Source organism: Balaenoptera musculus, chromosome 5, assembly GCF_009873245.2.
Source record: "Balaenoptera musculus isolate JJ_BM4_2016_0621 chromosome 5, mBalMus1.pri.v3, whole genome shotgun sequence".
NCBI classification, from domain to species: domain Eukaryota; kingdom Metazoa; phylum Chordata; class Mammalia; order Artiodactyla; family Balaenopteridae; genus Balaenoptera; species Balaenoptera musculus.
The window spans coordinates 36,268,295-36,282,731 of record NC_045789.1 but is presented as its reverse complement, the minus strand read 5'-3'; the positions used below and the strand labels follow the sequence as shown (position 1 = coordinate 36,282,731).

The window sequence follows — 14,437 nt, the reverse complement described above, 5'->3', positions numbered from 1 at the left end:
TTCAAGTACTCGAGTAGAGATAGGTCCTCCCATGTTCCCCTTTGCATTCCCAAAATCAGCCTGTTACTGGAATGTGGGATCTTCCACGAACTGGGCTACCTTTGCAACAGCTTATCTGAAGCAAACAAGCTTAGGGAATTGAGCAAGAACTTCTGGGACAACAACTTTACAGAAGGAGCAAGAGATGCAGGGTGCATGTTGACTGTCTCAACGGGACAAAGATAATGATTAATCAGACCTCTTGCAGACTTAAATGTGATGGGAACTCGGCGTGAAGGCAGTCCTCCTTTCTTTCAGCTGGAGTGCTCCTCTTGAGCCAGCCCCACCCACGGCAGAGATGGTTTCTGTGAGGGTCCTCTGCCTGGTCCTGAGTGTGATGGGTGCAGTTCAGGTATGGCCTTCTTTATTTCCTCTTCTCTTTCTCTCTGGTGTTTATTCCACAAAGAGCTTGCAGGTCTGAGTCAGCCATGTGTACGTCCTCACACACTATTAGTTTTATAAGCTGTAGCCAGTGGAGGCAAGTCCCTAGATGGGCTTGACACCTCAAGAATACAGGGTAATACCACCCTCAGAGGGAGATTTAGCGGGACCAAAGTATATAAATTCACAGGGGAATCTTCAACACCTATAGCTTGGTCTTACATTGGATTTTGTCAAAGAGAAGAAATTTTTGCCATCTTTGTTGCTGTAAAGACTTGGGATTGCTAGTTAACAGAACAGAACATTCTTATGATAAGAATTTTTAACCTAGTTATTATTTTATTGCTATTTATCCATAATAAGCAGAACAGTGGTTTAATGTAGCTTTTCTGAAAGGTTGTGTTTGTGTTTCTTTAAGACAAATAAAAAGCAAATTAGTTATCTTTGAAAACATATTACATAGCAAAATTGGAAGAGATTAATTGATAGGCAATATGTTTTTTGGAAGCAATTGTATTCTTTTAAGATATTACAAATATTGCAATAATTCCTAAAGTTTGACTCCAGAAACCTATGCAAAAGAAGAGAAACTTCATTCAACAAGATTTTTCAACTTCTATCTTATAAAAACTTGGTAAATATGTTCCAAAATCTCAGTTACTTCCAGACTGTGAATTATTCCATTTTATTTCTTTTCCTTTATTGCTCATAAACCCTAATACCAGAGCAGAAGAAACTAAAGAGTGTTTCTAACATAATTTTCTCCCTTATACAAATAATAAGTAAACATTTTTATGGGAAACAAGACTAATATCATTTGTTAAAGTTATACTTTGCATAATGCATGTTTCATTTATTTCTCCCTTATTGGTATAAATATTTAATTTTTGCCTGTTTTTATTTTTGTGCCATTTTTTCCAATGTATGTTTGATTTATGATTTTATTTCTTAGATGAAAAGATTGTACTTGTTCATTTAAATAAGTGTTCTTGATTGCTTGAGTTAATATTACTATTATTGGGGTATTTTTTTGAATGAGACAGAAAATGTTAACTAATAAGAATAAACCACTGAGATTGATAGTCATAAAAATCCTTGTAACTTGGTGGTACAAAATAAAAATAGCTAAAACCTAAAACCAACATTGATTTCTTAGGATATAACATCTTGCTGGAAGAATATCTGTATATCCTATTTCACTTGATCACAATGGAAATTTTTTTAAAAAATCTGTATTTCTAATTATAAGGTGTTCCAAAAAAAGTATCATTCATGGACCATTTTTTTTTTGCTCTCAGTGTACTTTTTTTCATTTCAAATAAAAAGAAATTATTACGTGAGTAACCCAAAAAGCATTTCTGAGTCTGAATTGGCTACATTTGTGTCCTTGTATATACTTGCTCAAATTATAGACCCATAAGGTCATTGTGGTGGATACTTGAAGGAGAGACAGACCTGAAGCTAAGATGGTGTAGGTTTTTTCCTACTAAAACAGGAGTTAGAGGAGAAAGAACTCTGAGTTTTTCCATTATTTTTCTATCTCCAGACATGAATGAAAATGTAAAGGTAATTTTTAACTAAGCTTGTTGATTCAAATAATCTTCCTTTTATAATGGATCCTTTACAACTCCTAACATTTATTAAATGCTTGTTTAGTGTAGAACACAGTTGAGATTTGTACACTCATCTCCTTCAGTCTCACAACTCCACAAAATAGGCATTAGGATTTTCATTCCAAAGATAAGAAACCTGAAGCTTGCAGAGCCCCTTGGATCCCTTGCTTGGGATTTACAGGCATGCCAGCTTCTCCTCCTTATCTGCTTAAAGACCTCTCTTTTGTGTGTTTATGAATCCTTAAAGGCGGCAGATCCCAGTGAAGGTGAATTTATCGCTGAAGGAGGAGGTGTGCGTGGCCCAAGGCTTGTGGAAAAAGAGCAGTCTGCCTGCAAAGAGTCAAACTGGCCCTTCTGCTCTGATGAAGACTGGGTGAGCCGTGGGCACAGGGAGTAGAGCAGGACAGTCCTTTCCTGTGCTGCTGGCAGCTCACACAGGCTGACACTTTAGGTCACAGAAAACTTGTCCAGTGGGAAATAATCTAATAGCTCCTTACATATCAAATTAAAGAAGACAGATGGAAAGGAACTTAGTCCTGAGAGCACTGTTTAAATTACCTCTGAGACACTGGGTCATTGGTGGGATTAACAGATTGGATTTTAGTTGTATGTTCAGGCAAATACTAGGAACCTGACTATTATGACCTCTGGATTTCATGGGTTCTAATTTATGGTTAAGTGGACCCCCATTCCAGAATTTCTTTAAGATCTCTGACTAGCCCTCTTAAACTACGTTTAGGTCAAGAGATGACCTGAAGACACTGGGGAGGGGAGCAGTGGGGGTTCATAGAAACCTTCAAATTTATACTGGATCAGAGAGATAGACTCTTTTATTAATTTTATTTTTTAAAATTTTATTGAAGTATAGTTGATTTACAATGTTGTGTTAATTTCTAGTGTATAGTAAAGTGACTTAGTTTTATATATATATATATTCTTTTTCATATCCTTTTCCATTATACTTTATCCCAGGATACTGAATATAGTTCCCTGGGCTATACAGTAGGACCTTGTTGTTTATCCATTCTACATATACTATCTTGCATCTGCTAATCCCAAACTCCCAATCCTCCCCCCCACCCTCCCTCCTGCTTGGCACCTATAAGTCTGTTCCCAAGAGATAGACTCTTAATGTAATTTTTCCTCTTCATTCCAGAACTACAAATGCCCTTCTGGCTGCAGGATGAAAGGATTGATTGATGAAGTCAATCAAGATTTTACAAACAGAATAAATAAACTAAAAAATTCACTATTTGATTATCAGAAGAACAATAAGGACTCTAACACATTGATCAGGAATATAATGGATATTTTGAGAGGGGATTTTGCCAATTCTAAGAGTAAGTATTACAGTTAGTTCTTTGGCTTTATAGCACACAACAAAAACAACAAAAATCAGAAGTAGATATGATGTCTCCTTATTACAACTGTGATTTTATTCCAAAGTACTTTATGTAGAAAAATATACCTTTATGATATCCCTGAATTTTAAGGAAGGGGCTTGTTTATGTTATTTTTATCACATAAAGGAGGTTAGTTTAGAATTGCTTTAAGGTCACAAAGTAAGGCAGCATTTTGGACTAAAGATTAGAATTTAAGTGTGTTCTTTTTAAAGAATATACATGGAAAATAAGGTGAGCCCTACCTTTTGAGTAGATACTTCTGTTTCTGTCTAACAAAGGAGGAAACTGAGAGGTCAGGGGACTTGCTCAAAGGTGCAAAGCTATCATGTGGTGGGGCTGGGAGTGCAACCCACAGACTCCACCGTGCTTATTATGAAGTGTTTTGCTTTGTTTTGTTTTGTTTAATTTAAAATATAGAGGCATGTTGTCTCTTTCTCATTGGCCTAGGACTAAGTCTCATTAGGACTAGGAAACTCTGGACTCACTCTGGGCATGGGCAGTGAGTTTAGTAAGGCCTCAGCTCCTGAAACCTTGCCTTGACTCTTTATATCCTTGGGAGGCACTTGGCTAATTTAAAGTTGATGGTGAAAGAGCAACTGGCAAGTGCATGATCCTGTTGACCTAAAAAAAAAGCTTAGGAACAAATTCAAATCTATAACTGTGAAGAAAACCTTTTTAGTAAGAAAATCCAAGAATATATTCACGTCCCTTGATTAAGGATATAATGAAATAATTGGAATGTAATCAAACTGATTATTTTATCTCAATTATGCCTTTAAAATTTCAAAGAGTTTTTGTCTTCTGCATTTATTTGGGTTACTAATAAGGCATCTTAATTGATATCCATGGATGACTGCAGGATATTGTCCAAATATCAAATGCCTAATAGATTTAGAAATCCCAAATTAAATGTCCAAACTATTATAGAAGTAAAATGGGGAATATCCATAAGCAAATTTCCTTCTTTTGCTGGCAATTACAAACAAATCACTCAGCAGCTACTTCAGTACCCATACTTGCCATTTCAGACAATGAAAATACATTTAGCCAAGTGTCAGAAGATCTGAGAAGGAGAATTGAGATTCTGAAGCGCAAAGTTATAGAACAAGTACAGCATATCCACCTTCTGCAGAAAAATGTCAGGGATCAGCTGATAGATATGAAACGACTGGAGGTGAGTAATTATGTGGCTCTGACCCCAGATTTCTTTGTTTTTGAATAGCAGGGAAAGGAAGGCAATAGTCATTCATTAAATGCCTACTCTATGTAAAGCAATGTGTTATAGCCATCATCTACCTACAAAGTAAGTATTATTTCCCCCACTCTACAGATGAAGAAAAAAACTCAGTGCTATTAAGTAAAATTTCCAAGGGCACGTAGAATGGTAAATTTCAAAAGCAAATACTCAGTCCTTGCATCTAATTCCAGCCCCTGCTTGTCCCTGACATCACTGTGTCTCTGAGTCTTCAGCTTCAGTCTCACAGAGGATCACATCATCAGTGTCTCCTTTCAGAGGGAATAGCACTTTGCTCTTGATCTATTCTAAGATAAATCCAGATGTTTCTATTGCTTATCCTGGCCAGCCTTAGAATACCCAACCTCTCTTTCACTGAGGATACTACATAAATGAAGTATTGGTTGGTAGGTCTCCAAGTCAAAGAAATGAAACCAGTTTCCAAAAAATAAATTAACTACTAAGAACTCAATAGACCTAGTTTATTATAGCTACCTTTTTTCTTTATTTTCCCCTCCCCCTCTAGGTGGACATTGATATTAAGATCCGATCTTGCAAAGGGTCATGCAGTAGGGCTTTAGAACATAAAGTAGATCTGGAGGACTATAAAGATCAGCAGAAGCAACTTGAACAGGTTATTGCCATAGACTTACTTCCCTCCAGAGACAGTCAATATTTACCACTGATAAAAATGAGGCCAGTTCCAGGCCCGATTACCAGAGAGTTCAAGAGCCAGCTTCAGGAGGCCCCTCCAGAGTGGAAGGCACTGCTGGAAATGCAGCAGATGAAAATGGAGTTAGAGAGGTTTGGTGGAGATGGGCATGCCAGAGGAGATTCTGCATCTCATGGAACAGGATCAACACCAGAAAGCCCCAGGAAGCCTGGAACTGGTAGTATTGGAAACGTGAATCCTGGGATCTATGGAGCTGGAGGTGCTGGCACTTGGAACACTGGCCATCCTGATCCCGGAAGTGCTGGCACTTGGAACACTGGACACCCTGATCCTGGAAGTGCTGGCACTTGGAACACTGGCCATCCTGAGCCCGGAAGTGCTGGCACTTGGAACACTGGACGCCCTGAGCCCGGAAGTGCTGGCACTTGGAACACTGGCCATCCTGAGCCCGGAAGTGCTGGCACTTGGAACACTGGACGCCCTGAGCCCGGAAGTGCTGGCACTTGGAACACTGGCCATCCTGAGCCCGGAAGTGCTGGCACTTGGAACACTGGCCATCCTGAGCCCGGAAGTGCTGGCACTTGGAACACTGGCCATCCTGAGCCCGGAAGTGCTGGCACTTGGAACACTGGACGCCCTGAGTCCGGAGGTTTTGGCACTTGGGGCTCTGGAAGTTCTGTGTCTGCAAGTTTTAGGCCAGATAGCTCAGGGCATGGGAACATCAGGCCTTCCAACCCAGATGTGCCCTGGGGCACATTTGAAGAGGTGTCAGGAAATGTAAGTCCAGGGACAAAGAAAGAGCTCCACACAGGTAAACTGGTCACTGCTAAAGGAGATAAAGAGCTTCTGATTGGTGGTGAGAAGGTCACTTCTGGTCACACAACCACCACTCGTCGTTCATGCTCTAAAGTCATCACAAGGACTGTTACACATGCCGATGGTCACACAGAAACAACCAAAGAAGTGGTAAACTCTGAAGATGGTTCTGACTGTAGTGACACAGATTTGGACTTGCACTTGCCTGGCAGGGGTAGCCTAGATGATTTCTTTCGTAGGCACAATGATGGTTTTTTCTCCTCTACGTTAAAAGAGCTTGACAGTAAGATCCATTCTATGGGCTCAGACTTAGGGGATATTGGCTCTCACCACCCCGGCATACCTGAGGTCTCTTCCAGTAGTAAAACTTCAAGTCATGGCAAAGAGTTTACAAGCAGTAGCATGACTATCAACAGAGGAGGCTCCACGTTTGAAAGCAAGGGCTATAAAATGGCAGATGAGGCCGGAAGTGAAGAGGATCTTGGCTTCAAAGGAGCACATGCCACCAAGAGAGGCCATGCTAAAACTCGCCCTGCCAGAGGTATCCGCACTTCTCCTTTGGGGAAGCCTTCCGTGACCCCCTAGACTAAGTTCATTACTCCTACAATGTATCTCCCATAGCACCTTTTACTTCTTTCTTAGCCCTCTAACACGCTTTATTGAAATTACAGGTTTTTGCTTATTTTTTTGTGCTAGACTGTAAGTTCCATGGGGGCAGGGACTTTTTGTCTATCATGTTCATCTCTGTATTCCCAAATGCCTAGCAGTGTGGAGTCAGCACTCAATAAATACACGTTAAATGAATGAATGAATGAATCCCTCTGGAACTCAATTTTAAATTTGTTTAACCAAATTCTTTTACCATTCAAAATGTGTGCCATTGGAAATTGTCACTCAACTGATTATTCATATTTTTAGTGTATGTCTCAGTTGACATTGAGATCAGGTTAAAAACAAGTGATATTAGTATTAAATGATGCTTATATATCTTTGCTGGTTACTTGCCATTAATCAGTATGTGCAAGTGAAATTCCAAATTCATTGAGAAAAATCCCCCTTGCAATGTGTAAATAAAATGCTATTTACTTGCATAAGTTCCATTCCAGTGTAAGCACATCCTTTCTCTATAAAGGGAAGGAAGGAATGCAAGAATGAAGGAAGGAAGGAGGGAAGGAAGGAAGGAAGGGAGGGAGGGAGGGAAAGAAAGCCAGTATCTGCCTTCATTTAATCTGGGCCATTTAACTTTGTAAAGTTAAATGAGAGTAAGTTCTTCCAACCAGCTTAATTTTTTTTTTTAGACTGTTATGATGCCCTCCAAACACATCCTTCAGGTGCCCAAAGTGGCATTTTCAATATCAAGCTACCGGGATCCAGTAAGATTTTTTCTGTTTATTGTGATCAAGAGACCAGTTTGGGAGGATGGCTTTTGATCCAGCAAAGAATGGATGGCTCACTGAATTTTAACCGGACCTGGCAAGACTACAAGAAAGGTTTCGGCAGCCTAAATGACAAGGGAGAAGGAGAATTCTGGCTAGGCAACGAATACCTCCACTTACTAACCCTGAGAGGCTCCATCCTTCGGGTTGAATTAGAAGACTGGGCTGGGAAAGGGGCTTATGCAGAATATCACTGGAGGGTAGGCTCTGAGGCAGAAGGCTATGCCCTGCAGGTCTCCTCCTATGAGGGCACAGCAGGTGATGCTCTGATTGAGGGTTCTGTAGAGGAAGGGACAGAGTACACTTCTCATGCTGGCATGCGCTTCAGCACCTTCGACAGGGATGCAGACAAGTGGGAAGACAACTGTGCCGAAGTCTACGGAGGAGGCTGGTGGTACAACAACTGCCAAGCAGCCAATCTCAATGGCATCTACTACCCCGGGGGCTCCTATGACCCCAGGGACAACAGTCCCTATGAGATTGAGAATGGAGTGGTCTGGGTCCCCTTCAGAGGTGCCGATTATTCCCTCAGGGCTGTTCGCATGAAAATCCGGCCCTTTGGGACACAATAGGCTGAAGGAGTGGCAGTGAGAGCACTCTGTTTCTGTGTTTAGTGAAGAGGAGAAAAAAATAAGGAGGAGATAGGAGTCGAGATTCTTTATAGCCTACTAAAAATTCTCGGGTGCTATTTTATTATTCTTTGTACTGTAGCTAAATGTAACTGAGACATATTAGTGCTTTAAAAAATAAATTTATATGAATTTTTAAGCTTTAAAATAGCTCTGTGGGTTTTAAAATTTTTATTAAAATGCACCAAGGGACACTCGGTACATCAGGAAGGGGGAGTTGAGTGGAAGGTCCTCTCTGCAACACTTAGAGTGGCTTTCTGAGAACGTCTCCATTTCCCACACCACCCAAAGTCATGGGGTCATTGTAAAGTAAAAAAGTAATTTCATCCATTCTACTTGAACGGTTTTAAACCAATATCTTAAGTTATGAATCATTGAACTGAACACTGGCTGGGCTTTGTATAGGAATTTACAAGTTACTAAGTACTTTCATTTCTTCTGTTGGCAAGCAAATCCAGCAAGGCAGGAGAAGCATTCTTTCCTAACAGAAATAGAGATCTATCTACTTCTTAAGTCTTCCAATGAAGACCATAATGCACATCGAATTTTTTCCCCAGAGTCTAACCAATTTCTTGCAGAAAAATACACGGAAAAAAAAGCATTTAAAATCTTTTAAATATTTACAAGTAGTCCAAAAACATTGAACTTACACATTAATAAAAAATCCCCACAACATTCGTCTGACTTCATTTTTCACTAATCATAAAGTATATCCTGTGATGTAATACTTGTTATTAAAGTAAGACATTCGTTTGAAACCATCTCACTAAATATGATCTATGCCATATCCATAAATTCAACATATTGACATTGGTCAGTATTTTATTTGATCTAAAAATAGATCATCTTTGATCTTGGTGAACTTGGCTCCTGGCCCCAATTTTTAACTCACATTTTCTTCTAGTGAGAACCACTTGCCACTTACCCTTGGAAATGTATTAAAATATTCCAAGCATATTGGGATCCCAGTACATTGCCCTCACTTGCAAAGTTTCTATCCTAATGTAAATGCATCCTTTCTCCTAGGAAGGAAAGAAGGGGAAGGAGGGAAGGAAGGAAGGAAGGAAGGAAGGAAGGAAGGAAGGAAGGAAGGAAGGAAGGAAGGAAGAGAGGGAGAAGAAGAAGGAGGGAGGCAGGAGGGGTGAGAAGAAGGAAAGATGCCAGGGCTCTTGTCCAGTGCCTGGGGAGCAGAAAAAAGGTGAGCAAAAGAGCTTGCAAATGAGTCACATATGAAGCCCCAGTGTTCTTGCATTTCCTATGTGCTGTTGAAAACCCTTCATACAAATAAGTGACGTCCCCCACATCTTTGTATAAATGGATATGAACTTCTTCAAAATTGAAAGGATTTTCATTCATTTCAGACATTAGAGTGCCATAGTATTTCTCTGCCTACCACCTTTACACCCACACATCTGCCTCCACAGAATTGGAGTTGGAAGTATTTTATTTTCCAGAATATCACACTATTAGGAACAGAATTGGGTCCCAAAATGAAATCAACTTTGATTGTGAAGAGCCATTCATTTCTCATTTATTTTGAAGGCTTTGAGTTTATTAGCAAAGAATAAGCAACCTCTTAATTTAATAAACAATAGCCAATATTAGCAGAATCATGATAATTGGAGATACAGTTTGGTCGTGAGAAAAGACACCAAACATCTCTTTTTCCACTTTATCTTATCTTTAACCTATTGCCCTATTTCCCTAATTCCTGAAATTAAATACTTCAGCCTCTGACTTTCATTCACATAGAAGTCCACTTTAACTTAGCTTTCGCTTGGTTACCACTGTCTTGAAATTGCTCTCTTAAAAGTCAACAGGAACTTTGGAGTTCTAAATTTAAGGTCCTATATTCAAGTCCCTTCTGCCTGATCTTTTTCAAACATCTGCCACCATTGTCTCCATCTACCTCTTCAAGCTGTATTTCTCTCTTGCTTTCTAGTATGCCATGCCCTTCTGTCTCACCTTTCTCAGTCTTTGCAACTGGCAATTCCTTCTCAGATCACTCCTTAAATGTAGGAGTTTCTCACTGCAATAACATTAGTACTCATTTTTATTAGTTGGGATTAGGTTTGACACAAGTGGCTTAAATAAGATGGAAAACTCTACAAGAATATGTTCCCATGGTGTCTTTAGGACGCCTGCATCATAATAAATAACTTCCATCCTCAAGTTTACATCATGTCCCAAACATTCTGTCCTGGGCAATCTGGAAGAGAGACAGAAGAGAAAGGAGTGCCTTGACTCTCTTAAGAAACTTTCCAGGACATTCCATAGAGCACATCCTCTATGTCCCATAAGCCACACAGGCCAAGCTGCTGGAGAAGTCAAGACGCCTTGCCTGTTCGCTTAGACACAAGATTAAAATTAGGAGGAGAGGGAGGATAGAGGTTGAGGGACGCAATTAGCAGTCCATCTTTCCTCAGTCTGCAAGTGAGTATATTTTCTCCTTGGATGATTTGACAATCACTACAGATCCAATTACCATCAATAGGCTGATGATAACTTAATCTGAAACTTCAGCCCTGACCTTCAGATCCGTATTTTCAACTCATACTGAGCACATCCAGTTAGATATTTCTCATTAATCTAAGATTAACTAATTACCTTCCCATCAAAACCTATTGTATCTCTCTATTTCTTACCCTAGTCAGAGGACTCATTAGCTCTCCTGTTTCCTAATCTAGAAAACTTGGGCTCCTTCTCAGCTTCTACTCTTCTTTTAAATCAATTATTTGATCTACTCCCAAACCATTTTCTACTCTAAAAATAACCATTCTTACAACACTTTTATGCTCTTATGTTATCTTGTGTTAATCTTTTCTAATTTGAGCTGTTTAACAGTCTCTTAACCTCTCACTTTACTACCATTCTTTATTTTTTTATTGAAGTACAATTTACACAATGCTTTGTTAGTATCAGGTGTACAGCAAAGTGATTGAGATAGATATATATGCATATACATATATATATATATTCCTTTTCATATTCTTTCCCATCATCAGTTATTAGAAGACATTGAATATAGTTCCTTGTGCTATACAATAGGACCTTGTAGTTTATCTATTTTATACATAGTTGTGTGTATATGTTAATCCCAAACTCCTAATTTATCTCTCCCCCCTCATCCTCTTTGGTAACCATAACTTTGTTTTCGATGTCTGTGAGTCTATTTCTGTTTTGTAAATAAGTTCATTTGTATCATTTTTTTAGATTCCACATATAAGCAATATCATATGATATTTGTCTTTCTCCATCTCACTTGCTTCATTTAGTATGTTAATCTCTAGGCCCACCCATGTTGCTGCAAATGGCATTATTTAATTATTTTTTATGGCTGAGTAATATTCCATTGTATATATATGTACCATATCTCCTTTATCCATTCATCTGTTGATGGACATTTAAGTTGCTTCCATGTCTTGGCTATTGCAAATAGTGCTACTATGAACACTGGGGTGCATGTATCTTTTTGAGTTAGAGTTTCCTCTAGATATATGCCCAGGAGTGGGATTGCTAGGTCATATGGTAACTCTATATTTAGTTTTTAAAGGAACCTCCATACTGTTCTCCATAGCGGTTACACCAATTTACATTCCCACCAACAGTGTGGGAAGGTTCCCTTTTCTCCACGCCCTCTCCAGCATTTAATATTTTTAGACTTTTTAATAATGGCCATTCTGACTGGTGTGAGGTGATATCTCATTGTAGTTTTGATTTGCATTTCTCTGGTAATTAGCAATATTGAGCATCTTTTCATGTGCCTATTGGCCTTCTGTATGTCTTCTTTGGACAATGTCTATTTAGGTTTTCTGCCCATTTTTTTGGATTGGATTGTTTGTTATTTTGATATTAAGCTGTATGAGATATTTGTATATTTTGGAAATTAATCTCTTGTTGGTAGCATAGTTTGCAAATATTTTCTCCCAGTCTGTAGGTTGTCTTTCACCACCATTCTTTTGCTCATTCCTCCTCCAGAAATTACCTTTAAAAATAGATCCAATCAGGTCTTTCTCCTGCTTAAGGACTTATCTTAAGGTTGGGTTAAAAGGTTTTATCTTTGCATACAAGCTGTTTCACAAATTGATCTCCTTAGGCCTCTACAATCATTCACTTTACACTTCAATTACATTGAATTTATCACTGGTATTGGGATACCAGCTCCTTTAAAGATTCTGTGCCTTTCCCTATGCTGCCTAGAAGCCTCCCCTTCATCCCTTAAAATACAGTTCAGCAATGTTCCTTCTGTTACCCTTTCCTTAATGCCCACCACAGAACATAGGACCAGGAATTGTTCCCTGAGCCCTAATAGTTTTTGTGTACATCTCAAAAATAACACAGTACATCTCTAACTCTGCCACATTTGTTTATGTTATTATGGCACCAGATTGTGGATTCCTTTAAGGCAGTGCTCATTCCTAGTGTCTCCTGCCCTGAACAAGAACGAATCACCTTAGATAGCCTCATCCACCAGAGGGCAGACAGCAGAAGCAAGAAAAACTACAATCCTGCAGCCTGTGGAGCAAAAACCACATTCAAAGAAAGATACACAGGATGAAAAGGCAGAGGGCTATGTACCAGATGAAGGAACAAGATAAAACCCCAGAAAAACAACTAAATGAAGTGGAGATAGGCAACCTTCCAGAAAAAGAATTCAGAATAATGATACTGAAGATGATCCAGGACCTCGGAAAAAGAATGGAGGCAAAGATCGAGACGATGCAAGAAATGTTTAACAAAGACCTAGAAGAAATAAAGAACAAACAAACAGAGATGAACAATGCAATAACTGAAATGAAAACTACACTAGAAGGAATCAATAGCAGAATAACTGAGGGAGAAGAACGGATAAGTGACCTGGAAGACAGAATGGTGGAATTCACTGCTGCAGAACAGACTAAAGAAAAAAGAATGAAAAGAAATGAAGACAGACTAAGAGACCTCTGGGACAACATTAAATGCAACAACATTCACATTATAGGGGTCCCAGAAGGAGAAGAGAGAGAGAAAGGACCAGAGAAAATATTTGAAGAGATTATAGTTGAAAACATCCCTAACATGGGAAAGGAAATAGCCACCCAAGTCCAAGAAGCACAGCAAGTCCCATACAGGATAAACCCAAGGAGAAACACATCGAGACACATAGTAATCAAATTGGCAAAAATTAAAGACAAAGAACAATTATTGAAAGCAGCAAGGGAAAAACAACAAATAATACACAAGGGAACTCCCATAAGGTTAACAGCTGATTTCTCAGCAGAAACTCTACAAGCCAGAAGGGAGTGGCATGATATACTTAAAGTGATGAAAGGGAAGAACCTACAACCAAGATTACTCTACCCAGCAAGGATCTCATTCAGATTTGATGGAGAAATCAAAAGCTTTACAGACAAGCAAAAGCTAAGAGAATTCAGCACCACCAAACCAGCTCTACAACAAATGCTAAAGGAAATTCTATAAGTGGGAAACACAAGAGAAGAAAAGAACCTACAAAAACAAACCCAAAACAATTTAAAAAATGGTCATAGGAACATACATATCGATAATTACCTTAAACGTGAATGGATTAAATCCTCCAACCAAAAGACACAGGCTTGCTGAATGGATACAAAAACAAGACCCATATATATGCTGTCTACAAGAGACACACTTCAGACCTAGGGACACATACAGAATGAAAGTGAGGGAATGGAAAAAGATATTCCATGCAAATGGAAATCAAAAGAAAGCTGGAGTAGCAAAACTCATATCAGATAAAATAGACTTTAAAATAAAGGATGTTACAAGAGACAAGGAAGACACTACATAATGATCAAGGGATCATTCCAAGAAGAAGATATAACAATTATAAATATATATGCACCCAACATAGGAGCACCTCAATACATAAGGCAACTGCTAACAGCTATAAAAGAGGAAATTGACAGTAACACAATAATAGTGCGAGACTTTAACACCTCACTTACACCAATGGACAGATCATCCAAAATGAAAATAAATAAGGAAACAGAAGCTTTAAATGACACAATAGAGCAGATTGATCTAATTGATATTTATAGAACATTCCACCCACAAGTGGCAGAATACACTTTCTTCTCAAATGCACATGGAACATTCTCCAGGTTGATCACATCTGGAGTCACAAATCAAGCCTCGCAAAATTTAGGAAAATTGAAATCATATCAAGCATCTTTTCTGACCACAACGCTGTGA

At 38.9% G+C, this 14,437-nt stretch overlaps 1 protein-coding gene across 1 annotated transcript; it reads left to right on the top strand.

Moving 5' to 3' along the window:
- Nucleotides 1-273: 273 nt before the first annotated feature.
- Nucleotides 274-8,232, top strand: FGA (fibrinogen alpha chain). Its single transcript, XM_036853411.1, has 6 exons — nt 274-391; nt 2,281-2,406; nt 3,190-3,373; nt 4,465-4,610; nt 5,197-6,700; nt 7,458-8,232. Exons 1-6 carry the CDS (start codon nt 338-340, stop codon nt 8,165-8,167), a joined length of 2,724 nt encoding a protein of 907 aa, XP_036709306.1. The 5' UTR covers nt 274-337; the 3' UTR covers nt 8,168-8,232.
- Nucleotides 8,233-14,437: the final 6,205 nt, after the last annotated feature.

Bases quoted from the DNA above. Each gene is read 5' to 3' on its own strand.
- FGA (XM_036853411.1), top strand. From the start codon at position 338: ATGGTTTCTGTGAGGGTCCTCTGCCTGGTCCTGAGTGTGATGGGTGCA. The intron at 2,407-3,189 runs GTGAGCCGTGGG...TCTTCATTCCAG, and splicing joins TCTGCTCTGATGAAGACTGG to AACTACAAATGCCCTTCTGG. The intron at 4,611-5,196 runs GTGAGTAATTAT...CTCCCCCTCTAG, and splicing joins TAGATATGAAACGACTGGAG to GTGGACATTGATATTAAGAT.